Raw genomic sequence first — 25916 nt, 5'->3', positions numbered from 1 at the left:
CTTAATTTCTTATCTGTCGAGAAGGCAAAAACTCTTTGTGCCCTGGGAATCTTCTGCAGGCAGACTTCTTTGTCTTCCCTGATTTCATTCCAGATGTCAGAGAAGTCATTTGTGCTGTTGGCAGCTTCTTGTGCTATCTGTAGCGGTGGTGTTTTTCTTTTTTTTTTTTCCAACAACACACAGAGCAACTACAGAGGAAAAAAACCCCGCCAAACAACCCAACAACGCTACTCTTATTTTCATAAGACCAGAAGTAAAATCCCCGTAACAGGAACTCAGTGTGCGTTCTCTGTGAAACACGCTGCCTCACAAAATGGCAGCAGATCAACAGACAGGCAAACACATTAGTGTTTATTTGGCATAGTGAACAGATTCTTTTATAATTCTTTGAATTTGGATTTTTAGTCTTTATGTTTGAATTTTCAGTCCTGGTGTTTCCTGTAGTGTGTTAAAGCAGTGTCAGGCAAAGGGTAAAAGAGTTAAAACATGGACTAGTACAGAAAGTATGTCAAAATATTTTGGAAGTAATAAATACACAACCATGACAAAAGGATTTAGTTATCTTCATTGATATTATTAGTATGGAATCTTCTCCAAATATTCTGTGTAATTCTTTGCCACATTTCTCTAAGGTAGAGGTGAATTACCCTGCTCCTTACCAGTGTGGCACAGAGACCCTGAGTCATAGCCAGAAATAGAGGTTTTATGTCCTCAGTGGAGTTAGGGAACCTTAGCCCTAAACTGTTATCTTATGTATTTTATGTGTAGCTGCTCCCCTATTCCAAAAGGCTCAGTTGGTACCCCACATTTTGGTCTGCAAGTTTGTCAAACTTCTAAAGATTGTCAAACTTCTAAAGATGTGCCTCTTCATGTTTAGAATTTTCTCGGCATTTTGGGGCATTTCGTCTCCTTCTGCAAAGCAGCTATACGCTGATCATTTAGACGCCATTTTGTGCTAACGAAGTTTCCAGAAGGATGCTTGAGGAAGTTTAGGTTTGTAATTTGAATTTCAGACTTTGCGGGGGCAAGGGTTGTACATCTGAGTGACTCAAGGGTATTCCTAGAATGACAGTTTTCCATAGACAGTTCTAAAAGTTGGCAAACAAAACTGGATGATTATTTATTTTTTTAAAATGTAAATAACAAACATCCTCTCTTTTATCTTTCCTCTTCATCTGATCTTTTAAATTTAGACTGCTTTTTATGGTACCTAGCCAGCTTGCTCCTCTGGAATGTTTCATGGAGGTCTCTTAACTCTGAATTCAGGAGATCAGCAAGAGGCTGGCTGGCAGAGGGTGCCAGGGGCAGCGGATCTCCATTTGTAGTGCTGCAAGGGTGAATCCCTGTACTATAGCAATGTAACTAGAATGCTAGTAGCACAAGATGACAATGGAAAATTGTGTTTAAACCATATGGCTTTACTGTTCCTTGAGAAAACTAGGAATTGAATGTAAGTTAAGGGAAACTCTGGAATCCACTTGAAAAGCTTTAGGAAAGTTGAGGATCACTGTCTAGGTGACAAAGGTCTGGGATCCTGGCGTGCACAGAGATACGTGTTATTCTCTGTGCTTGATGATGTGCTAAGAAACATCTACACTAATGTAGATGAATCTCAAAGTAACCTCAGCAAGGCGTGCAGTATACTCCAGGAAACAAAGATGAGTCCTGATTTACTGACATGTGTGCGTGATAAATGAAAATGCATTAAGTTTGAGCTGATTTTTCACTTTTTTTTTTTTTTTTTTTTATAAGCATGGGAATCATGCATGCCAATTGATCGCTACAGTTGTTTGCTCTGTGCAGGAGCAGGGGCTATTTAGCTGTGTCCTTGCAATTTGTAATGCTTTGCTCCTTCATGTACTGTGGTGCTGAGTAATGAGTCTGGACTTTGAGCAGCAGATTTAAAGTTATGGTAGAATTTTTAGAAACCACTCAGTGCTATTTCAGAGGAGTTTCTGACTTTTTTTGTGTGTTCTGTTCTTTAGCAAATCATAGATTGGCTGAGATGTCCATTTTACTTTTCTTTCATTTTTTTACAGGTGTGTTTTTTCTATGATTAGTAATAGTTTATGTAGTTTATCTTCAAAAGCTTCTATAAACTTTTTTCTCTTAGCTCAGCAGCTGTCAACTCCTGAGTAGTTTCTGGGCATCCTTATATATGTTCCTTTTAAGGTCTGTTATTTCTATGCTGGGGTCCTCTTAAAGCTGTGTCTGCAAATGACCTGCTTTTTCTTTGTTTACTAATTTTTGAGGAACTGTTTTCGATTGTCCTCAGTTGATGTTCAAATAATTTTGGAGTCTTTTGAATAGTCATCTCTCCCTCAGACCTACTGTGTGCTCATACCAGTTCAGAGATATCTATCTTTCCGTAGTCACAGTGCTGGATTAAGGTTATTTTACACTGTAACAAAAGCAATTACTTCTCCATCCTCCTGCCTGATGACAGCTGTCTGTTCTCCCTAGCAAAGTCCCAGAACAGAGGTGTTGTGCGTATGGAGTCAGCATTGTCTCTGCGTTCCAGGAAGGTTGTCGGTAGGGGCGTTTGGCATCATGGAAACCTGGGTTTCATCATTGCTTTACATTGCTCCCTCCACAGCAGGTGAATACCACCAAGGATGGGTCTTGGTGGCAGGTGGATGGAGGAAGACACCTCCATCCCACCCTGTACTCCCCTGAATTCTCTTACCCCACTCTTCTAGAAAACATGAGGTTTTTCCGATTACTTTGAGATAATGTGTGGCTTCGTAGTGCTCTCATGTAAGTGCCCTGAACGATTCAGATGGTCACATCCATAGATTTGTGGGACATAGTGTTATGATTTTCTCAGGAAGCAAATCTGCATTGATGGGAACAACAGGTGGCAAATCTGTAGGAAAAACTGGCATCATGACTACACTACCCCTGCAGTCTGAGTGCAGCAACATAACATATGGGCTTGCACCAAGTTGCTGGAAGGGGCTGAAGTCATCCTAGGCCTCCCTGCCTTAATTAGTGACTTGCATCTGGGTTCTGCGAGAGTTTGGATTTTCCTGGATTCAATTTCTGATAACCTCTGCAGATGTGGGGTCTGGGACACTGCTGCTTGGACAAGTCTGTTTATTGCAGCTGATGTATACTCTTCTTGACCTCATGACTCTCAGCTAGTGTCTTGAATCACTCAAGAATAACTAATGCCCCAGCTCCCAGATCGTTTTCTGTTTCGCCTTCAGCCAACTGAATGTTCACCTTCCTTCACAGTTACAGGAAATGAAGATCTTCTGGGATAACATAAGTGTGGGTGAGCAGTATGTTTGGTCTATGGGGAAATAATGTGAACAGAGAGAGATTACAGACAGTAAAAATAGACAGGAGTTTCAGAGGTAGTTCTCGTGAATTTTGTTTTTTCCTCTCAATTCTAAAGTATATTTAATACTGTTGGCTGGTTTAGTGAAAACTTTCAAAAGTGAATTTAGAGTCATGCAGTTAAACAGGCTTTCTCGCTCTATGTGGGATTGGTTGTGCGCTGTACAGGCAATGCGCACAGTAAATTTGCCATAGCCCCTGTGGATAGTCATAGCAAGGAAGGGTATAAAGGGCTGTCATCCACCAACAGTTAACTGCTGCAAATGAATTAATGGCATTTTTTACCATCAATAAAAAATTAGAAAGAAAGCATAAATAGTCAGGAAAAAGAGGGGTTTAAAGAAGTAGAAAATCTACATCACTGTAAGAGTGATATGAAACATGCAATGTGCTGGCAATATTCCAAATGTAATTCTGTTTATCTCCTAGATAACTAGATTTATCCCTTCAGTAATAAAAATATGTAATGCCAGTTACATAGTCCTCTTCAGCAGAGCAAGGATCACTGCTTGGGAATGAAAATGTTTAAGTCCCAGAAGAGAGAAAAAAAAAAGGATGCTGTGACTGCTATCCTTCCACACGGGGGTTATTTATTGCCTCTTTTATGGAATTTGCACCACGCCAGAATTTAGATGAGTTCGTATACAGTGTACAATGTACAGTGTACAATGCACAGTGACTTGGGGCTAAATGGTTATGAAAGACATGACATTTGTGCACTTGTGGTGCCGGTTTTTAATGACTAAAGAATATGCGTGTCTGTGTGAAGAATTGTCAATGTAAGATTTTAGTCTACAGTGTGAAGATATTTTCAGAACATACCCAAGTCTTTGTAATGGAATGAATTAATAAAAATTAATTATATCCTTTGTACCTGAAATGTGATGTATTTCTTTTGGAATGCCTTATTGTGCATCTCTTCTTGTTGTTTCCAGTTCTTGAATGTGAAATATAAGAAAACTTATTCTTTTGGTATTTTATTAGTGGTATTGCTGACTTCTTATTTGATCCCCAAGGATGAGGTCTTGGGGTGGGAAGAGCAAAGATTTTCATTAAGGAAAACGAGGTGCAGCTGACTGTTATTTAAGCGAATTTACTTTACAATAGGTTTGATCATTAATACACGAATTTACTTTACAATAGGTTTGATCATTAATACATCAGAAATCTTACTTGTGGTTGCTATGGTAAAAGTTACATTTCGTAATAGTATCTCCTGACTAGTTTTAATTTAGAAATTAGTGGCTTATTTTGGCTTTGTGTTGTAGTCAATTTGTAAAGTGCTAGAGAGAGATTTTGAAGATTACTCATTTTGCTCTTGCTTGATTGTAATATGAGTGCGGGATGGAAGTGGTACTTCAGAGCATGTTCAGTTTCTCAGCTTCATTAATGTGTCACTGTTATGTAGATAGGGTTTTATATCATGTTAGGATAACAGGACTACTAAATACTTCATAAATAAAATACTTGGTTTAGATTCCAGGTAATATTTTGATGTGACTCTGTATCCAAAGCATAAGAAATTTGGGAAACATTATAAGCATGAAATGCCAAAAGTTGTTCAAGTCTTCCTGAAATAACTTTTCCTTATTTGTCTTGTTTCATGCAGGCTTTCCTTCACCGAATGATCCAATGTGCTACAGCCAAAGTGGATAAAAATGTCACAGAAGAGACAGTTAAGGTTAGTCTCCTAATTGCATATTTCATCTGTTTTGTATCTGATGTTTTATTTATGTATGTTTTATTCTTTTGCAGATGTTGTTTTCAAATATTGAAGATATTCTTGCAGTTCACAAAAACTTCCTATCCCTGGTGGAGGAGTGCTTACAGCCGGAACCTAATGCGCAACATGAAATTGGAACCTGCTTTCTTCATTATGTACGCTATCTTTTATTACAGCCTTATTTCACTTTTTTCCTTTATTAATTGTCTTTATTAATTACTGTCATTATGATGAGTGTACCTAGTCATGAGGACAAAATATGACTTGATTGCATAATGTAGAGTACTTTGAGGTCATCTCTTGGTTACTGTCATTTCCAAAAAAAAGAGAGGGGAGGAGAATGAAAAAAGAACGCATCAAATGGGCAAACTTTTGTTGTTTCATCATTATGTTCACCAAATTAGTCCAGGCTGACAAACTGAGCCTTGCAGCATGGGTGAGGCTGGTGCCTATATGTGAGATGGAGGTACAAGGATCAGGGTTGCAGGACAGAGCAAAAGTAGTAATATACTTTATTTTTATTCCCCTTTGATGCTAGGCAAAAATGTGAATATTTAACAAAGAATTGCATATGCTGGGTAAAATATCTCCATGCTTCTGGACTGTGAAGGTATTTTACTTCTCACAGCTGCAGTACCTCCACAAGTATGTTTGTATGTCCTGTAGTAATTGTTTTCTAGGAGTATTATTTTTCCTGCTGGAGCAAAACAAGGATGTCAGTGCTACAGAGCTCTGCAAAATCAGGACAAGTGAGTTTGCTTTCAGTTGTAGGCCTAACAAAAAGTCTAGGTTTCGTTGTTATCTCTGGTTTGAGTCCCATTTGTTTGCTAAGTCTTTGTTTATTCCTTGTGGGAGGAGAAAATTATTAATGGTTCGTGGAAACATTTTACAGGAGTTGAGTAACATCAGTTTTTGACTCTGCAGAAGCATGGATCATATTTGCAGACAAAGTAGGTAATGATGTCAGCAAATAAGCCACTCATTGTGCATTTTCCTCCTGTGTTTTTTTATCCTGTGTTTTTGTGATAGTCCAGCCTCTGAAATTTTCAGCAAAACCTTATGAAGTTCAACAAAGACAAATGTAAGGTCTTGCATAGGGTCTGGGAAAACATAATCCAGGAGTGCAGCACAGGCTGGGATCTACCTGGCTGGGGAGCAGCTCTGTGGAAAGGTACCTGGAAGTCCTGGTGGACAACAAGCTCAGTATGAGTGAACAGTGTGCTGCTGTGGCAAAGCAAGCCCACAGAATGCTGGGTTGCATCAACAAGGGCATCACCAGCAGAGATAAAGGAGTCATTATCCCACTCTACTCAGCGCTTGTCAGGCCACACCTGGAATACTGTGTTCAGTTTTGGACCCCGCTATACAAAAAAGATGTGGACAGGCTGGAGGGGGTCCAGAGAAGGGTCACAAAGATGATCAAGGGTCTGGGAAGCCTGCCGTATGAGGATAGGCTGAGAGAGCTGGGTTTGTTCAGCCTTGAGAAAAGAAGGCTTAGGGGAGACCTTATCACCATGTTCGAGTATTTTAAGGGTGGCTACAAAGAAGATGGAGACTCTCTTTTCACAAGGAGTCACATGGAAAAGAGGAGGGGTAATGGGTACAGGTTACTCCTGGGGAGATTCTGATTGGACACAAGAGGAAAATTTTTCACAATGAGAACAATGAGCCGTTGGAATAATCTTCCCAGGGAAGTGGCAGATTCCCCAACATTGGACACTTATAAGATTCGGCTGGACAGGATGCTGGGCCATCTTGTCTAGACCATACTTTTACGAAGAAAGGTTGGCCCAGATGAACCTTGAGGTCTCTTCCAACCTGGTTTTCTATGATTGAAATTCCCAAGTGATGCTTCCAGATTGTTAATAATTCTAATTTGAGGCTGGACCTCAAATAATAAATGTAGGAGGAAGAGCTGACCTTCCAAAATGAAGACTATTTTAGCTATTCAGCTTTGAGAAGTGTTCATTCCATGTTTTATTAATTAAAAAAAAAAATTAAAATGGCAAGTGAATAACAATGTATTTCTTTGTTTCTGCAGAAGGAGAAATTCCGTATCTATGATGAATACTGCAGTAACCACGAGAAGGCACAGAAAGTTCTGCTTGACCTTAACAAAATAAGAACAGTGCGGACGTTTCTTTTGGTAAATAAACTTTGAACTGGTATTCTAACTTAATGTTTTTTGACTGGGCAGTGAATTGTTAGCACTGTCACCTCCACCATGTAGCAATTACAAGCACACCTGCAAGTGGTTAGCGGGCAGTTTCAGCTGGGGGTGGTGTTTCCAGAGGAAGGGGTTGTGTACATCGTATTTTCACTGCTGCCGTTGGATCCGTGCGTAATACAGCATTAGGCAGTGTGCCTTGAACTAGCTGGCCAAGAGACAAGAGTGTAAATCCAGCTGTGCCTGTAGAAGGAAAAAAGAATAGGATAAGATATACGAGGAGAGGTAAGGAAAGAAATTAGAGAAAGGAAGCCGAAGGACTCGTCAGAAATTCTGAAGAGAAGGTCCGTGTTCTGGTACTGTAGCCACGGCTGTGCCAGACAGAAAAATGTTTTGTTATGGATCATGGAGTAGCCATCCTCATCTTAGATGCTGACTTAATCTGAGGTCAAAAGAAACAGCTACAGAATTAGTCTTTCACTTTACAAGACAAATAAGGAGGGGTTTTAAAACGTTACGTATGACAGTCCTCGTTTTCCCCCAGCAAAACCATTTTCCATCTAAATACTGAGTTTCCTAATAGTTGATGTTAGTTGTTAAAAGAAGGATTCGGTATGCAATGATTTTTGTGTTTTCCTTCAGGGTGTCCTGTGATAACAAGGTCAGTTTTGAAATGTGGGGCCTACTACATTGGAGCTTAAATGCCTGAGAAGGTGCCCTCAGATATGATATCAAATTTCAGAGTGATCAGATCTGATTACTGCATTTTAGGACCGGAGAGCAAATGACTATCAGCAAAGCATCACAGATATGGTTAAAAAAAAGATTATGACAATGCTGGCAGTATTACAAGTTTTATTTATTTTATTAATTATTTTTAGCATGCAGTAGGCTTTCACTACTGCTGTTGACAGAGTTCTTGGTGAAGTTGTCCTGTTGCAGCTCACTAAATTTTTGAAAGATACTGCGTCTGACTCCCTTCCTAGCTGCATTTACTTACAGCCAAGTTAATGAGCAGTATGGGAATTTCCTTATTGTAGGGGGTACTGGGTGACATGAGGCTCCATCTGCCTTTTTGTTAAAGAGTCTCTGAGGCAGCAGTGTTCCATTCATAGTTAAAAACTGCTTCAAAGTTGTCCTATTTTTCCTCAGCGGTTGACACAGTATCCCTCACCTTGCCCCAGACTTGAGGAGCTGCACACACATGGTTCTTGTATTGGGAGCAGCATGGCTGGACTCAAGAAGAAGCAGTGAATGCTGACTACAGAGGCAAAAAGCAAAATATTCCAGTGAAAGATTGCAAAGAACTTTTTTTTTGTGAGAAAGAAAGCCAAGTGTGCAGTTGCGGCAGTTCATAATGTGCCAGTGTCATGTACTCCTGCGCGCATGCACAGGGCTTCCACATCTGCTTTGGGTTCCTCATAGATTCAGGCCATGTCTGTAGAATAAGTGGCAGCAGTCTAACCTAGAGAACAGGAGGTCTGACTGTTTGATTTGAAAGTACAATTGAAGCCTTCTAGCCAGACAGAACAGTTCAGGTCATAGAGATGTGATTATCTGTAAACAAGGGGGAGCTGAAGCCAAACTTTTGAGCCTTTTAAGTATAGAGACAGTCATCATATAAACCTATAGTCTGCATTGCCATTATCTTACTCGGTCTTTAGCAGTAAAGCTTTTTCGTTTGCAGGTTAAGTGAGATCCTTTAGCATAAAACATCCTTTAGGATAAGACAGAAGCTGGTTAACCATGAGTACAAAGCAGAGACTTAAGGGTGGGTGTAGAGATCCCCCTAGCAGCGCTGGTTTTGGGGCATGTGCGTTGTGAGTTACGTGCTGAGCGGAGTGGCCACCCAGTTGTGTAGCCTCTGTTCCATCAACAATGTGTCTGCATCCAGATTTGTGGCCTGCGTCAACATACCATCTGGCTGTGTTAAACTACTTTTGTTTAGTGTTCTCAGTTTAGACATCTTGCTCTTTGAAGCTGTAGATTATCTCATACCATTGCATCACAATTCCTTCTGATCTCTCCATAAAATAATTTCCATCATTACTTTAGGTCATTATGTACTTACACTTTAATTCCAGCAATTTCAAATATTTGCTGTGATGTCCCTTGCATACTTCATTATCTCAAATGGCCCTTATTCTTCTCTCTCTCTCTCTCTCTCTCGGCTGCTTTTTCATGGATGCTTCCACCCAATCTCTCATGTATTCTCTGCTTCCATAGTTGGATGTCTTGTCAAAACTCACATATTCTTTAGCCCATAACTAAGGATATTTTATTCATTACACATGGTGTTTAAATATAGAAGCATGTAAACAGAAGACTTGTGTGTGTGCGTATTAGGATGGCCATATCAAAACTTTTCAAAGCCTCTTTGATGCTACTTGCTGTCGAGAACACACCTTTTGGAACCAACAGCACCTATAGTGGTCACCCTGAATTAATTTTATTTTTGTTCGTTGAAGTGTGAAAGCATATTTTTAGAATGTTATTTACTGTATTTTATTTTTAAACTTTAAAAAAAGGCCAGTTTTAATCAGACCGGATGAAGAGGATACCCAGGGGAAACGCCTGCATAACACCATTGCAGCTTCTTTGTCGTGTACGATAGTCAATGTACCTGCCTATGCATGTGTTCAAGCCTGTTTTTTTGACACTCTTGCAAACCTCTCTCATCCCATATTTAACATATACATGTATAATTTTTATATAGCTTAGCCAATATTGCTGTGTGCATATGCCCTTGTCTTTATTTCTGATAATTTTCTCAGGATTTTTTAATAATTTCTGAAACCATTCACACTCTAGAACTGCATGCTCCTCGGAGGACGCAAGAACACAGATGTACCATTGGAGGGATATCTAGTAACACCGATACAGAGAATATGCAAGTATCCCCTTCTTTTGAAGGTACTTAACAAGATTTTTATCTAGGACTTTATACTTCTATATAAAACTGGTTGCTAAGCATATTTCCAAACTGCAGGAACAATCTCCCTACACAGTGAATAATCTCTTTATTAGATACTGGACCCAGACTTGCTCTCATTAAAGCCAGTGGCAAGTCTTCTGACATCAGTATTAAAAGGACTGAGGAGTTTGGCTGGGTCAAGATGATTAGCTCCTTTCTGCATCTAGTCGTAAGGTTGCTTCTCTGTTGTTGAACGGAAGTGAGCCAATTAAGGGAGTTTAATGAGACTGATTTCAGCTGGGTTTGACCATATCCTTGCTTAAAATGCTTGGGATAGCAGAGTTTGTTAGTGACATGTAACTGTAAATGAAAAATATTTCTGAAAATGATTCGTAAGAAAAACTGTACAGTAACAGTAAGATGCTGCAGGTGGTTCTATGCACATTTATATGTTTATTCTTATCTTACTGTTACAACTTAATGAAAAATGTTAAATGTGCTGATAAACCTTAGATGTGCAAACCTCTGAGTTACTGAATTTTTTCACGTTAGGAAATAAAATAATACAATCATCAGGAAAGTGAATATTTAAAACGAATTTATCCTTAACAAAGTAAGGTTTAATATTGTTTATTGTTTCAAACCATGAGGGAAAAGCCAGAGCAGCTTCTGCTCTAGAAGCTACCTGAAACCTGATTATTGGACAGTACTTTTCACAATGCATGTGTGAGTTTAGATCTGAAACATTGCCAATTATGAGGCATATGCATTTCATTGCACTGACATAAAAACCGAAAAGTAGCATGTTAAAATAAAGGTTTTTAAAACAAGTTAAAGAATATAATAATTGCAATGAAGTTTGAGTCATCCCAGATATCTGTGGTTTTACAGTTCCCTTGGCCTATTTTAAAATTATTTTTGTCTTCTATTTTTTGAATGGAGGATCTACAGACAAAACAAGGGAAAATGACTAATGAATTACTTCAGGGATACATTGAAATTAATATATTTATCTTAAATTTAAATATAGGGTGTGGTGGCAGCAGGGTTGGGGCTCCAGGAGGAATGTACCCACGCCTCAGGGTGTGCACTGAAGGCTGTCCATAGTTGGTCCAGCCGTAAATGGGTAGTTGGTAGTTTGAGATGGGAAATCTCAAATGAATAGTGGCAACTCCACTTTTGTTTTTTAGTATGGCTGCCATTACCTTACCAGTAACCATCTGAAATCAGTGAGTCACCCAAGGTATTGTTCAGTGCTCTGGTGTGTTGCACTAGATTAAACAATACTGCGGAGCTAAAGGAACATGTTTTTTTCCTTGAGTTGCAGGAAAGGCAGGTGTTAATTTTGACATCAGTAAATAACATTTTTAAGCAGAATTGTTATCCTTGCTGTTGAACAGTTCCATCCTGTGGAATATAAACAAACAAACCAAAACAAAACCCCAAAAGAAAGCTCAACATGAAGAAACGCTGGGGGGGAGAAAGTAGCTGAAATGCAAACTTTTTCCTAAGTAGTGATTATTTTTATTAATAATTTTTATTCTTTTTTTATTTAGTAATTTATTTATCTAAGTTTTAATGTCCTACTAGGACACAATGCTGGAGGGCTTATTACTTTTCCACCTAGTAAAAGAGACGTCTGGCTACTTTTTGATTTTGTATCCTAGTCAATTTAAGCCTCCTGTAATGTACATTTAGACATCAAAGACAGGTTTCTTTTTTTCTTTGTCTTTTTTTTTTTTTTTTTTTTTTAAATGTTTAAATAGGAGTTACTGAAGCGGACTCCAAGGAAGCACAGTGACTATGCGGCACTAATGGAAGCCCTCCAGGCCATGAAAGCTGTCTGTTCCAACATCAATGAGGCCAAGAGACAAATGGAAAAATTAGAGTTTTTGGAAGAATGGCAGTCTCATGTTGAAGGATGGGAGGTACTGTAATAAGATTTGTTGCTTTCTATATTGAGGAGGGAGTAACAGTTTTCAACAAGTATGTATTGCACTGTTCTTGTGATCCTGAGGTACTGTCAGCTCCTCAATTCTGTGAAATCACAGCTTTTATTTGGAATCTGCTCTGTAAATTAAGTGTTGTCCATGACTGAGCACAGCTGTATAAAACAGCAGACTTTCAGGAAAGAGGGCAAATGTTTTGTGTTTGACTTAGAATATTGATCATTTATGTCAACATGTATGTGTGCAAACATACACGTCTATAAATCCTAATTTAACTGCTGCTCTGATTTTACTGCTGTCAATGCCTGCCTAATAGCATTTTGTCTGGTTGAAAAAAATTTTGATTATTTATTATTGATGTGTTCAATAGAATCTGTGTAAGACCTGGTTTTTTTTCTTATGCTTTGCAAGTGGAAGAGCTTTAATGCTTTATTTTTGTGAAGAAACTATAGGTCTGTTCCTAAGTTAGAGTTTTCAGTAGTAACCAGAAGAGCCACCCTTTCCCCTAGATAACAACAAGATCAAGTAGTTGTAGCATCAAAGTCTTCCTTTTGTATTATTTTGAGCACTATAATTATTTTATACAGAAAGATAGATGTAGATAGAGGTGTATCTTTAAATTGCCTTGGGTGTTTTGTATTGAAATGCCTGCACTGAGGTGGGAGGGAAACACAAGTCAAGTCCCAGTAAAAGAAATATAAATCAAGTAACATAAACATTTTTTTTAAAAAAAAATAGTTTTGGATATAATACACAGTGTTTTTGAAGACATGAATTTCAACATGAAAGTAGTTCTTTGCTTTTTTGAATGCTTTACTCAGATGTGCTACTTCTCTTCCTGAGAGAGCTGCATAAGAACTGGAGGAAGAGATTTTATCCCTTTAAGCTTTGCGGAAGGCTTGCTGGCTGGAAAAGGTAGCAAGAAAAATGTATTTTTTGCATGTTAGTCTGATAGACTGAGACCTGATCTTTCAGCTATGTAGTGGGAAATGGCCTTTGTACAGTGCAAAGAAAAGAAAAGGTTAGGAACACTGATGGGACACTGAATCAGAGAAAGCTTTGAGATAGACCTGCCTGAACTTTAACTGACAGAGTTCCCCAAGAAGTCTGACAACTAAAAATTAGAATATTGACTAGAAGAGTCAACTTTTAAGTAGATATTCATAGTAGTAGATAAAACAGCAGAAACAAAAAATAGTTTCTACACAGCTCTGTTCTCTCCTGCTGTTACCACACCTGCTGTTCCTTGAACTTGCTCTGCCTAAGGATGTGCTCTGCTTCTGCAGCACTGGATTCAGTCTCCTCCTGCCTTCCAGAAGGGTTCAGCAGAACAAGACACTGTCTGAAAGGAGCATAAAAATTACACTGAACAAAGAACCCCCTAAATACTGCCCATGATGCTGCAAAATTATTTCCTGTCTGCTCCACGGGAAATCTCCTGATCTGTGGACTTACACAAACCTTTGGTTTGTTGTTAATTGAGTAATGTGGAAAGATTTGATTCATTCTAAACGTGGATTAAGCAACTAATTTATTCACAATTCTTCGTGTTTCTTCAGTGCATTGTGGGATTTGAAATGTATCACTTAAGATATTTTTCCTTTTCCTGTGTAGCAGCATTTTCAAGAACTACTCTTCCATTTCTGTAATTGGGGTAGGTATAATTTAGAGCAGAGAAATCCTCTTATGCCAGAGTTCAGGGCACTGTAGTCTTTTGGTACAGGATTGTCACTATAACATATTACACAAAATGGAATTTCACTGTGCCTCAAGAGAAGGAATTTTAGCAAGTAAAAAAGCTATATGATTGCTGGTCTGTAGACAAACCTTTCTGCATTTAGTTGTAATCCTCAATCTCAAATTAAAAAAAAAATGCTGTTAAAGACAAATGACAGAGAATGTGTAGTCATGCCATGATATTGTTTGTAGGATTTTGAAAAAGAAAGGACTACTTCGATAAAGTCGAGCTCTAAATGTTGTAATTGAGAGGAGGTCTAGTTGACCTAACACTTAACAAAAGAAGCCATGTTGTTTAGACTTGGTGAAAATAAGTTTCTTTTTGTAATTATCTTGAACTTGCTGTCATCAGCAGTAACTTGGAAATATTAGTGTATGTGAATATTAAAATACATTAGACTTGCTTGTGCAATAACTTCATGATAGAAGCAATAGCAAGTTAAGTGCTTACATTGCTGAATGTTTTATGGCAAGAAAATTTGTTAAATAATCCTTATTGCCTATCACTGACTTGAATCCTTCTATTATTTTCAACTTTTCAATTAAGTTTTGTACTGCACTGTAATGATTAAAATTCTTCTACTTGCTTTCAGTGCCTGAGTCTTATAGATACTTGTCAAATCCATCTTAATGAACACACTCAAGTATAAAGTTACAGTATTATTAACTCAATGCATTTTTAGTCATATAAGTTGGTTAAGAACTGACTGTTCTGAAACCTCTAACCCTCAAAAGGGAATCCACTTTCCTGCATTAAGTTTCTTCTGAATCCTTAGTAAGACATACAGTAGTAAATATGTTTGCTGTTAGAAATATATTAATGAGCAAAAATAACAATATCGAAAGGTAACAATATGAACAGAAACATGTGAAACATAGACTTATTCTCTCTGTGCTCAGAATGTATTTTGTGAACTGTAACATAGTAAGTTCCTTCCAACCTTGGATTTTTTTTTTTTTTCGGTTGGTCCTCCCTCCCAGCCCCCCAGCCAGATTTAATTTTAGGATTTCACTTGTGCTTGAACTCTGAAATAGTGCCATTGTCTTAAAATGGTATGTTTTCAGTAGAGTTATGTGGTGTTTATTGTAGTTGAGCTGATTGGGTTTCATGTTATCATATGGGAACCACAGGGTGCCCGATCTGGCAAAATTGCCCTGATCTTATTATGTTTGAAAAGGATGGGGATATTATACAGTTAGTCCTTGAAATGGTAAGAACTCCAGAGCATGTATAAGAGGTAACAGTATTTTGAATAATTCCCGACAACAACTACAAAAAATCTCTGAATGCAATGTATGAGAGTGGATTTAATTAAATAAACATCTGGTTTTCTGCATTGCCTAAAAATAAAGAGGCAAACTTGTTGGAGATTTCCTTCCAGAAGGAAATGCTTAGCACATTGCTTGGCCCCAACTAGAAGGAAAGGGAAAAAAATAAAGACTATTTTTAGAATCTGATCAAAGCATGACTTGAATTCCTATACATAAGTGTCATAAAATGAAGCTTGTGTTTATTATGATAAAAATACAGATTCATGGAAAAATGGAACATCTGTTTCAAGAAAGAAAATTTTGAGTATAATGACTTTCTCACTTAATTTCCTAAGTGGTTAAATTTATTGGCCTGAATTCAGAACTTGTGTAGGTGGCTGTCTCAGCTGGAGAATGGCTCAGCAGCTGAAGGAGTCTGTCAGTAAAATTTGCGTGGATGTTACAGTGAGAGAAGAAAAAATAAAATTGTTGCATTTGTTGTAAGCTGGAATCCGAACAACCCAGTCTGAGTCACAGGCCAACTTAGTGACAATAGCGTGGGGTATTCTGTTCCTTTCCCTTCCGCTATATCATCAAGTAGTATTTTAATAGAGATTTCTGTTTTGAACTCCAGCATTTTTACGCCTTTCCCCTGTTTTATTTCTGTTTCCTCTGCCCATGTGCAAGTACTGAAGAGTAAGTTAACATCTGCTATTTCTGACCTTTATCACTGCTAGCGTGATGGCCACTGAATCAGTATGGTCAGACCTCTGTGTTTGACTGAAATTTGCCCAGAATATGTGAATAAGTAGCTTTTGTAACAAAATCAACAAATGCTGCTTTTGATCTCAGGGTAATGAAGGACATTTTTTAATCTCAAAGATGGATATTTAATGACTTAAGGATGAGGGGGATATTGTTTTACGTTTCTTTCATGTAGTCTCTCTCCTTCCAGTGCATTTTAAATGTATGTATTTTGTGATACAGTCATGGTAGCTCACATTTCAGAAGTCTTGCCTGAGCTATGGCCTTAGCAGACCGATAGGTGACTGACTGGCAACCCGAGGCTGTTAGGAACCAGTTTTATCTAAATAGCCTGCAAGCTCTGAGATCTTACGGGCTTTTAATTTCCACACTAGGTATCCTGGAAAACCACACAGTCCTCAGCCCCAGTGTGACCTACAGGAGAGGACTGCTCTACAATTAGATGTTTGGAGTCTTCAATGGCTCAGTAGGAAGGATGGAGGGAAAACTAGACTAGATTCACAGGATAAGCCTGCTTTGGAAAGCAAAAACTTGCTTTGCGTTTTTTTCCAATTGAATTCTTCATACGTTTTGTTGGAAGATGATTAGAACAGGTTTGTTCCTACAGTACATGGCATTTTCAAATTGACATATTACAAAAATGCTAGTTTCGCTGAAAATACCCCATCAGCTCTAATCTAGGTGCTTTAAATGTATAGGAACATGAATTGTAGCATAGTAGTAGTGATTTTGCATTTAGGTTGAGCAACTATATGATCTTCCCTTGCAAGCACCGAGTATAAATGTACATATTCATGAAAATTTTAAAATAGCAAATTACTTTTCAGATTCAAATTGCTCATATTTGAGGTTTCCCTGGTAGTTTCAATTCAAACATATAATGAAAACATGTTTGTGTTAGAAGGTTTTGGTAATATTTGTTCCGAAAGTATTGCTTGTAGGTAGCGTAGTTCAGTTTCAGCTGTGCAGTAGATAGCGTCTCGCTTCTGGGACAAGGGTGACCTCTCATCCATTGCTGCAGCCTTGAACCTTCCCCCGTGAGAGAGACAGCTCGAAGCTGGATAAATGAATTATCTTACTGGGCTGGGTATCAACCGTAGCTTGGTGTTCCTGCTGTAAACCCATGTGGAGGTTCAAGGTGTAGCTACAGCCTTTATGGAAACATTCTTATAGTTGTCAGTCCTCCTTTGAATTGCATGGTGGATATGGCAGTGCTTGTGTGCTCTCTGCTTTCTCTTTCTTTGGGCATGTTTTTTATCCCTAAGGGATGCAGTGGAGGGGAGTGCTCACCCCAGGTGTAGAGACAGCAGTGCTTTCACATAGTACGCCCTTCCTCTTTTGTCTTTTTCAGCTTCATGCCCACCCAAATTCTACGAACAGGCTGACCCTAACAGTGTTACATAGGCAAGGAGGTGGCGGGGGATTTTTCTGCACTGGCAGTGTTTTGTAGGACAGCCAGATGTGACTTCTGATCCTGTTTTCTTATTCCCTTGGACTTCAGCAAATAAAACAGCAATAACAAAATTCACTGACCTGCGGCCACGCCAGCATGGGTTGTGATCTTGTCAAAAGGTATCCGATAAGTGAAGTTAACACTGTTCAGTATTTGGACGGGAGGTCTCCAAAGGAAAAAAATATCTCTAGAATGTTTTTTTTCCATCATCTAGCAGTTCATAGTAGAAAAGAAAGAAAATGAAGAGGAAAACAATAGCAAAGGGTAGTAATGTGATACAGATAATATTCGCTGTCATATTGCAATGTTGAACTTGAATCATGAATGAGGCAAATCCTGATAATTCAGGTAGCCTGAATTATATACATTTAAAATATGTGTAAAATACAGTATTTTATGACATGGTGCTGGCACAGTAGCAGATCTTGCTAAGGCTGTTGGGAAAAGGTTTTATTTTTATACAGTGAAAATGAAATTTTTCAATAAAAAGAGACAAAATGTTTTCATAAAACTCTTTCTGTGAAAAAATACACCCTTTTGTAGCAAGCTGAAACTCCTGAAACAGTTTTGAAGCCTTAAGCTGAAATTTTTTTGGCTTCCCTACAAAAAAATCACAATTTTCCAGCAAAGCTGAAGTTTTCTGTAAAAACAAACCAAAAACCTTTAAAAAATATCCAGCCTTTTAAAATGCAAATTATTAGCAAGTACCGTTCCAGCAAATTTTAAAAGCAGCATAAAGTATTGGTTACTCTTTTTAATACACAAAACCAATGAAATAGAATGGAAAGAAATGGCCTGCTTTTCTGTAGTTGTGGTCAGTAAACATGAAGTGCAGCCCTAATTTATGCTGAATTTCTATTACTGAGTGTGCTTTTAAGGTGTTTCAGGGTTTGGTTTCAAATAAAACTGTAAAACTAGTATGCCAGCTTCTGGTGCTTCTTTTGTCTTAGGAAGGGAAGTATGGTATAGGGACCATAGATGACATTCATTTTAGGCTCATTTGATCCTAAATGGAAACAAGAGTGGTTAGTTAATACTGATACTGAAGCTGCTTTATTTAGAGAGCTGGATTGCGTTCCAGCATGATGGTTGTGAAATCTCTCTTATCATCTCTGTAAACAGACTGTGTTCTCCTTAGAACAGCGTCTGAGCTATTGCTCAATATTCAGTGCTGTGACGTACAAAGGATGAACGGTAAGATGAAGAGCTGAGAGCAGAACCCATGATTGCTTCTTGGCTCTTAATTGAATGCATTTTTCTTTGGGCTACTGTGGTTAGATCAAGAAGAGGAAGTAGCTACTGCTATTGCAGGCATAAGTCATTCAGAACATGTGTAGATGAAAGGAAAGTCCTGGCTTTCGCAGGTTTTCCAGGCTGATTGTTGAGTGCCTCAAGTGAGGAAACTCCTTGAGCCATGGGTGTATGCTCAGTGCAGCCAGCATGCATAATTATCAATAGGATCGCATGGCTGGATGCATATAGACAGGAGCTCTGTCCTACAGGAGCATGGATTTTCAGAATAGCAAAATACACCTCTGAATTCAAGGCAGGCTTCCTTGAGAGGTGAATTTCTCTTTATAAGGCATAGAAATGCCACGACTTTTTCATAGAAATATTTTTGGGAAAATGTTATCCTTTGTTAAAGTTGCTTCTTTTTCGTTAACCTTTATGGAAATACCTGCCACCTTTTCACATGAAAGAATGATCTGCCTTGAAGCAAAAATGAGGCATGGGAAGTTTCATCCCAAACATTTTATGCTTAGCAAAATTCTGATGTCTTCAGAGTATGTTAAGAGGAAGTATACTAGAAAGTGTTGTCATACGTGCCACTATTAGCTTTGCCTGAATTTTAAATCTTGCTGGGTTTTGATTTTGATTTACTGTTTAGCTTAACTTAGTGTGGAAGTATGTACCCTTAATGATGTTCAAGTTCCAGGGTGCTTCAGCTTCCGAGTTCATCTTGGCATAGATTATGTCTTGTAAAGCCCCATTTTCTGACATTTCTGACTAAACAGTAAAGTTACTGAGAATAAGAGTTATTGTATAAAGTTGGCCTGATTTTTCAGGAGGGATGTCATACACAAATGTAATATAATTTGGAAACTGTAGTGATTAAACTTTATCCATTCAAAAAAGCCACAAACTCTCTGCCCCAGTTAATGGCAGTACTAAATGAGTGCAAAGCTGGTGTTAAGCATCATTAAGTAAACATTAGAAATTATTGTTTAATGTAATAAATTACCATGAGTTTTATTCTTGGTGTTTTCAGAGAATCATTATGGTTGTGAGTTTGTATAAGAAACTTTTCCTTAGCTGGTGCAGAATCCTTCAATTCTCACAGAATAGAAAAAATAATCTCTTTCCAATTGATTTTAGGGGTCCAACATCACAGACACGTGCACAGAAATGCTGCGAAGTGGACTACTACTGAAAATTTCAGCAGGAAATATCCAAGAGAGGATATTTTTTCTTTTTGATAACCTTTTGGTCTACTGCAAAAAAAAGCACAGGTAAATTATTAATTTATACTTTGAAAAATAATTTATATTCTTCTCACAGTAGAGCTGAACCTCTGTGTGCTGTTTCATAAGAATATTTGAACAACACCAAAGTGTTTACTGCAGTTAATTGCAATATAAAAGTCAGCATTCTTAGAGGAAGTGTATTTCTCACACTCCAAAGAGAAGTGTATTTAATTCAAACATTGGAAAAATTTTGTAGGAATGCAGAATCCAAATGATGAAGTGCAGGGAGAAGGAATCTGTTTTGTCGGTCTTCCACAACAGGTTATATGTGATGGCCTCACTCTCTTCTAGGAAGGGTAAACAGACTGAATTTTTAGTTCAAACAAATCAGTATTGTAGTTTATGCTATAAAATTAGTCTCCACAGATTCAAGAGTTTCAAGCCTTGTATTTCTAATCAGGAAAACAGCCAGAAAGCTGCTGCGTGCTGTATTGCAAGTAGCAATTCCTTAGTTCAGCAACAAGCTTCTGCAGTTAATGTTCGTTCAGTGCTCTTATGTTTCTGAGAAATAGGGGTTCTCCTATGTACAGGCATCCCTTTTGAAAATGCTTGAGTTTGTCTTTTTGATCCAGAAACTATTTTTGAGTAGCCATTGAATTGTCATGGATGAGTGGTTAGGCCGCTTAAAAAATCACCGTCAAAGATATTTGCAAATAGTGATTTTAATAGAAATCTATAAAAGTGTGCTTTAATGGAGTTCAATGGCAAGGTTCACTCTATTACTTATTAAATGAATGGAATGTGTGTGTGTGTGTGTGCGTATATATATATAAAAAAAAAAAAAAGAGAAAGGAAGAGGAAATCAAGCCCAAAGAAAATACGAGGAAAAGGGGAGCCCTCCCGTTCAGTCACGAGGTTCAGAATGGACCCCCTTGCTTTCTAACCTCCTTCTCAGAGAGGAGCCTAGGTGCAGCTGGATCCAATCCTAGTCTCAGACTTGGTCAATGGTTTATGTCTAAGGATTACATATGTTTAGCAGCCGTTTAAGGTTTGTTTGCAGCAAGGAGAGAATCACAAAAATTTAGCAATAACTAATCATTAATTAATCTAGCATCTACAAAGTGATTAAATGAGGTTTACTATAATAATTTGAATCGATTCACACACACACACACACACACACACACACTAGACCTAAATACTCATTATGTGCACAATTAAAAGTACCTATTGAAATGTGCGCAGTTAAAGGCCCCAATAAAAATTCCCTGCCGGGTTTAGTGAAATACTCACTTTAAATGACTGTCTCAAAGCTAAAGTCGAACCTTGAGGAGAAAGGAGCACCAGAGATCAGCTCATGCAAACTTAAGAGTTCGCAGCTCCAAGAGTTGCATCCCACTCAGAGGGAGATCCTGGTGCAGCCCACTGTGGTCCAGGAGAGCTCGAAGGGTCTCACTTGGTACTGTTGTTTATAGGATCATGAGATGATTGACTTTAGGCATCAGTAAATTTCCATTCTACTTTCACAGCCCATGTTGAAAATTACTAATGTTCTCAAAAATTCCGGTGATGCTGGTACAGATCCTCTTGAGTTACAGCCTAGATAAGATAGGCCCCAAGGCTGCCAGGTGGTGACTAGGACAGATGAAAAATATGTTCCAAGGTTGTCAGGGCTGCCTCCCTGGGATACGCAGGGCTGCTCCCACCTCAGCCATGTAAGAGTTTTTGATACGGTCAAGGGACGCTTAACCGCCAAACTCGTTACACAAAGGCGAAGTTTTGATGGGGGTTACTGAGATTGTAAAGCAGGTTTGCTTCCCATGCTCTGCCAGGTGCACAAGAAGAAAAAGGGGGGTGCGGAATGCACCACCACATGAATACATATTACTGGGTAGATCCTTGATAGCTCCCTAGGTACATGATAGACCTTGAGCATGCTCTCTAATAGCACTGCGAATACCATTATCTTTGCCTCTGCCTGTGCACACTTGTAGATGGTGTCAGAGGACACTCCACCATCGACCTCAGTGTCCAGTCAAGGAAACTGTCTGCAGCTGCTGAAGCTGTTGCTTCCTAAATCCAGGTTCTACTGTCATCACCACAGCCATGTCCATCAGATCAGTGCGAGTGCTGTAAGATTTTCAAGGGTAGCTCCAGATTTGATAGCTAACTTTCATCCTGTTTTTCCAACTGTCTTTTACCAGTGCCCTGGGTTGTATGTAGCATCCAGGTGAAGGATGTCTTTCTCTGCACCTGTAAATATCCATTTGTTTTGATCAGTGCTCTGGCTTGGCAGTGGTCATGTGTCTGCATGAATCTACAACCAATTTTTAATGGATGCTTTAAAATTTTATTAGCAACTCTTGTTGTCTGCTATTGTATGTAGTTTATATATGGTATTTTTCACATGAGTTTTTGCATAAGACTCATCATTCCAAAGTATTATTTTAAGTAATTTTAAAATTATTTTTCCAAATAAGTTTATACTCATATTCATCATGTCATACATAAGAGCAGGTGGCTAGGGGATGGATATCCGTTTTCTCTCCTCCTGTGCTAATTATAGACTTTTGGTTAGATTCACTGTAGCACCTGTAGAGCTTCTTGCTGAACCGATATGTGGGGAAGATCTGACTCATCAGTATGTGGTATGGAAGGTAGAAAGTGGTAGTAGTGGAAAAGTAGCCGTGGACCCTATTGATCAAGAATGTCTTTGAATTGTAAAGCTGCTGGGCTTGTTCTGCAAGGATCTTTTTCAGACTGGACTGGAAATGCTGTTTTTTCCAGTGGGTTACTACTGATGAAGATGCTGGTTAACCCTGAGGGAGGTTTAAAAATCTTCTTCCCCACTGAATATTGTTTCCTTCTATAGATTACTCTGTTAACAGGGAAGCATTTACATGTGAGCAGATAAGTAATTTATACTTCACTAGCTATAGTGAATCAGTCTTTTTAAGTTTCAACTCTTGCTTAGGTTGCAGAACTTTTGGAACAGTTGAGTATGAACCATTTAAGAACCTCATGATTATATCTAGTGTTGAATATTGAATTTATTTCAAGGATATCATTCTGCAACTGCTCAGTTCCATTTTTATGTAGACAGGTTCAATATAAACTCACGGTCTTTTCAAAGTTTCTAATTTTTACCATATTTTGTTGTCTGGCAATTACAATTAAATTACTGATGACATAGTGTCTTTTCACTTGTCCACCACTACATTACATATTTTTGTCGCCATATTCTAGCTAAAATGCACTATTGGATGAAAATCTCATAACACATGAAAGGTTAATGATTTCTTTCGTTTTGAGCAATTATGTCCTACCTGTCATTGACTGGTACCATGGTGACACCTCTGCAGACATGAGAATAACTCAATTTAGAACATAGTTCCAGGGTTTATGGTGGAAAATGAATTGATTATATGCCAGCAAGATACTTTGGGTGTTGATTAGCAAGTAGGTAAAGAAAGTGTTGCACACAGGAGGTTTGTATTTTGGAAATTTTACAAAAATTGTCCTATTTTTATGGTATGAGATATTTTATGTAATTTTTAAGCATCTGTTTGCTGCAGAATTGTATAAACGTGGATTGCTAAATTTGGGTTCATAAGTACAAAGGTCACTAGAGTTAATGGATTTACCTCACTTTGGAGAGAAAAAATACGTGATACTGAACCTTTATGCTTGCTGCTGGTTTGGTGTTTGGGTTTGTTTGTTTTTTTTTTTTAATACATTCAGTTTTTGAATAAGAAACTTACTGTATAGTAGAGTTACTCATTAGACAGTAATGATTGAGAGGCAGGTTATTTTCTGAAGATTAGTACCTCTCTGGAGTGAGTGAAGGTCAGAATTTAGAGGATCATTAATTCTCAGGAACTGACCTTTGTTTGATATACAGTATTAATTATCATTATAGGCCAAAATGGACAGAAAATCATCCCTGGCTTATCTGATGTGGGAAAAGCTGCCTAGAACTGGGATTCTCAAAAAGCCTTGACTTGACTGGGAACAGAGTTATAGCAATGCAGAGTGCTTTGGAATATGTCACTGTGAAACTTCCTCAGAATTTCAGCAATTCTTAATTATAATTCTTCGTTAACCCTTATGTGAGGAAGAAAAAATGTCTTTGTAGTTCTTCCATGCATATATCTCAATTATGAGGCTAATGTGTGTAGGTCAAGATTTATATCCAAAGGTATTCTTAGTAGACCAAAAGGTCTATTTTTTTCAGTCATGCCACCCTTGTGTTGAATTTCTTGACTAGCATAAGAAGGATTAAACCAGTTAGCAGGAAAGATCCTCCCAATGCAGTATTTTGCCTCTGATGGGAGGCAGTGGCATGTAAGTACCAAAGTGTTGGAACAGGGCACTTACAGAATGAGACTTTCCTGATAAACCCTCCTATCAGCCAGCAATTTGCAGCTTACTCTTACCAGAGGTGTCTTTGCCTTAGTATCAGCAGCGTCCCATTTAGCAATGGTTTCCACAGTTCAACTGCACATGTATGAATGGGTTGTGATTCTTATAGTAGTCTTCTAATGCTACATGTACAGGTAGCATTGCAGAAACATAGCGAAAGGTGGTGGATGACATGCTCCTCTGTTCTTTCTTTTATCAGGCGGTTGAAGAACAGCAAAGCATCTACAGATGGCCATCGTTACCTTTTTCGGGGGAGAATAAACACAGAAGTGATGGAAGTAGAGAATGTAGATGATGGAACAGGTGAGTATATTTGTGTTGCTCATTTACAGAGCAGTCTTTCGAGATGCTGGAATCCAATGCAGCTTCACGATTTCTTTGAGAATGGAGAGCACTCCTTGTACTTAGAAAGGAAGAGTAAGATGCCACTTTAAAAGGACTATCTGCTCATATCAAAACTCTGCTTCTGTGACACGTCATTGCTTTCATACGTTATTAGCTGGGCAGCCACAGATAACTGTTTTATGCTAACGTGAACAGAGTAATAAAATACGGTGACATTTATTGCTCAACTGAAATCGTATATTTAACTTCACTTTACAGCATTCCAGCACTCCTAAATAGGTTATCCCTAGGTATGTGATATATTTGTAAAAGCAGATGGAAGAGTTACCTCTGTTGGAATGGAACCTCAAACACTATAAATGCTGAAATTGTGACATAAGTGTTTAAGAAAAAGGGAAGGTTTTGGTTTTTTTTTAATATCCTTAGGGATATAATCCATATGATTGCTTGAAATTTTCCTGATACACATTAGAAAAGTGAAAACCCAAAGTATTTCTACAAATGTAATTTTTTTTTTCTTTTAGAAACTTGAGTTTAACCTTTAAGCTTAACAGTTATTATTTCCTTAAAATTAATAAAGAAAACCTGAAACATTTTTGGCTTTTTGATGTAAAACTAAAAAAAAAAAAAAATATGGGAAACTTGCAGTGGCATTGCAAATATGTAGGTCTGGAGGAAATTTCTGTGAGTTATGTATTACTTCTCCTGATTTTAAAATAGCATTATGTTTGCCCTACATCTGCTATGGATTCCAAGCATTTCTTAATGTAACGTGTTTCTAAAATTGAGCATTAATGACAATGGTTGTACAGCTTAAGTAAGCTTCATAGAAATCGTTTGTAGAAGTTAAATACTTCTTAAAAATTAAGTTTGTTCCCCCTCCAACTTGAGTTCCTTGTTTTCAAAATTGTTCACTCACTTCTTGTTCTACTGGGTAGACTTGGAGAACAGTTTATGAACAAACCAGTTTATTGTAAAGCTGTTTTGTCTCTCCTCCATCTCTTCTTGTTAAGTCTTTCAGCCTTTTGTCATGGGTCGTGTTTTCTAAGTTTTTATTACTTTTTGTGTCTTTTGGAGTTTCGGGTTTTTTGTCAGTTTGTTTGCATCTTTTGTATTATGAAGTGTCCAGAGCTGAAACTTTGCTGGTGCCAAGTAGAACAAAATAATTACTGTAGTGCTACATGTGGGATGTCTATTACTCAATCTCAGGATTGTTTGGCTTTTCTGGGAGCATTATTTTTCAATTTTTTAGTTTGTGTTCCCGAATACCACACCAGATCCTTTTGTGCAGTATGGGTGCCTATCCCATTATATACTGTGTTAAAGTCTGAGAGTAGGTCCTAATAGTTACTTTCTTTTCTGTACTGAATTTAATCTTACTAT

The 25916-nt window shown here is 38.0% G+C and overlaps 1 protein-coding gene across 1 annotated transcript in view; it reads left to right on the top strand.

The window, feature by feature from the left end:
- Positions 1–25916, top strand: part of PREX2 (phosphatidylinositol-3,4,5-trisphosphate dependent Rac exchange factor 2) — a gene marked incomplete at its 5' end in the record, with an annotated part of 182657 nt that overhangs the window by 46483 nt on the left and 110258 nt on the right. The window contains 7 exons of the mRNA XM_082310168.1: positions 4952–5023; positions 5098–5220; positions 7107–7211; positions 10044–10145; positions 11913–12074; positions 19678–19811; positions 24388–24491. Coding sequence (XP_082166294.1) covers positions 4952–5023; positions 5098–5220; positions 7107–7211; positions 10044–10145; positions 11913–12074; positions 19678–19811; positions 24388–24491 — 802 coding nt within the window. The remainder of the gene's footprint in view (positions 1–4951; positions 5024–5097; positions 5221–7106; positions 7212–10043; positions 10146–11912; positions 12075–19677; positions 19812–24387; positions 24492–25916) is intronic.

The sequence above is a fragment of the Platalea leucorodia genome (genome assembly GCF_965183815.1).
Source record: "Platalea leucorodia genome assembly, chromosome: 1".
Lineage (NCBI taxonomy): Eukaryota > Metazoa > Chordata > Aves > Pelecaniformes > Threskiornithidae > Platalea > Platalea leucorodia.
This window is presented reverse-complemented; position numbering and strand designations above follow the sequence as displayed.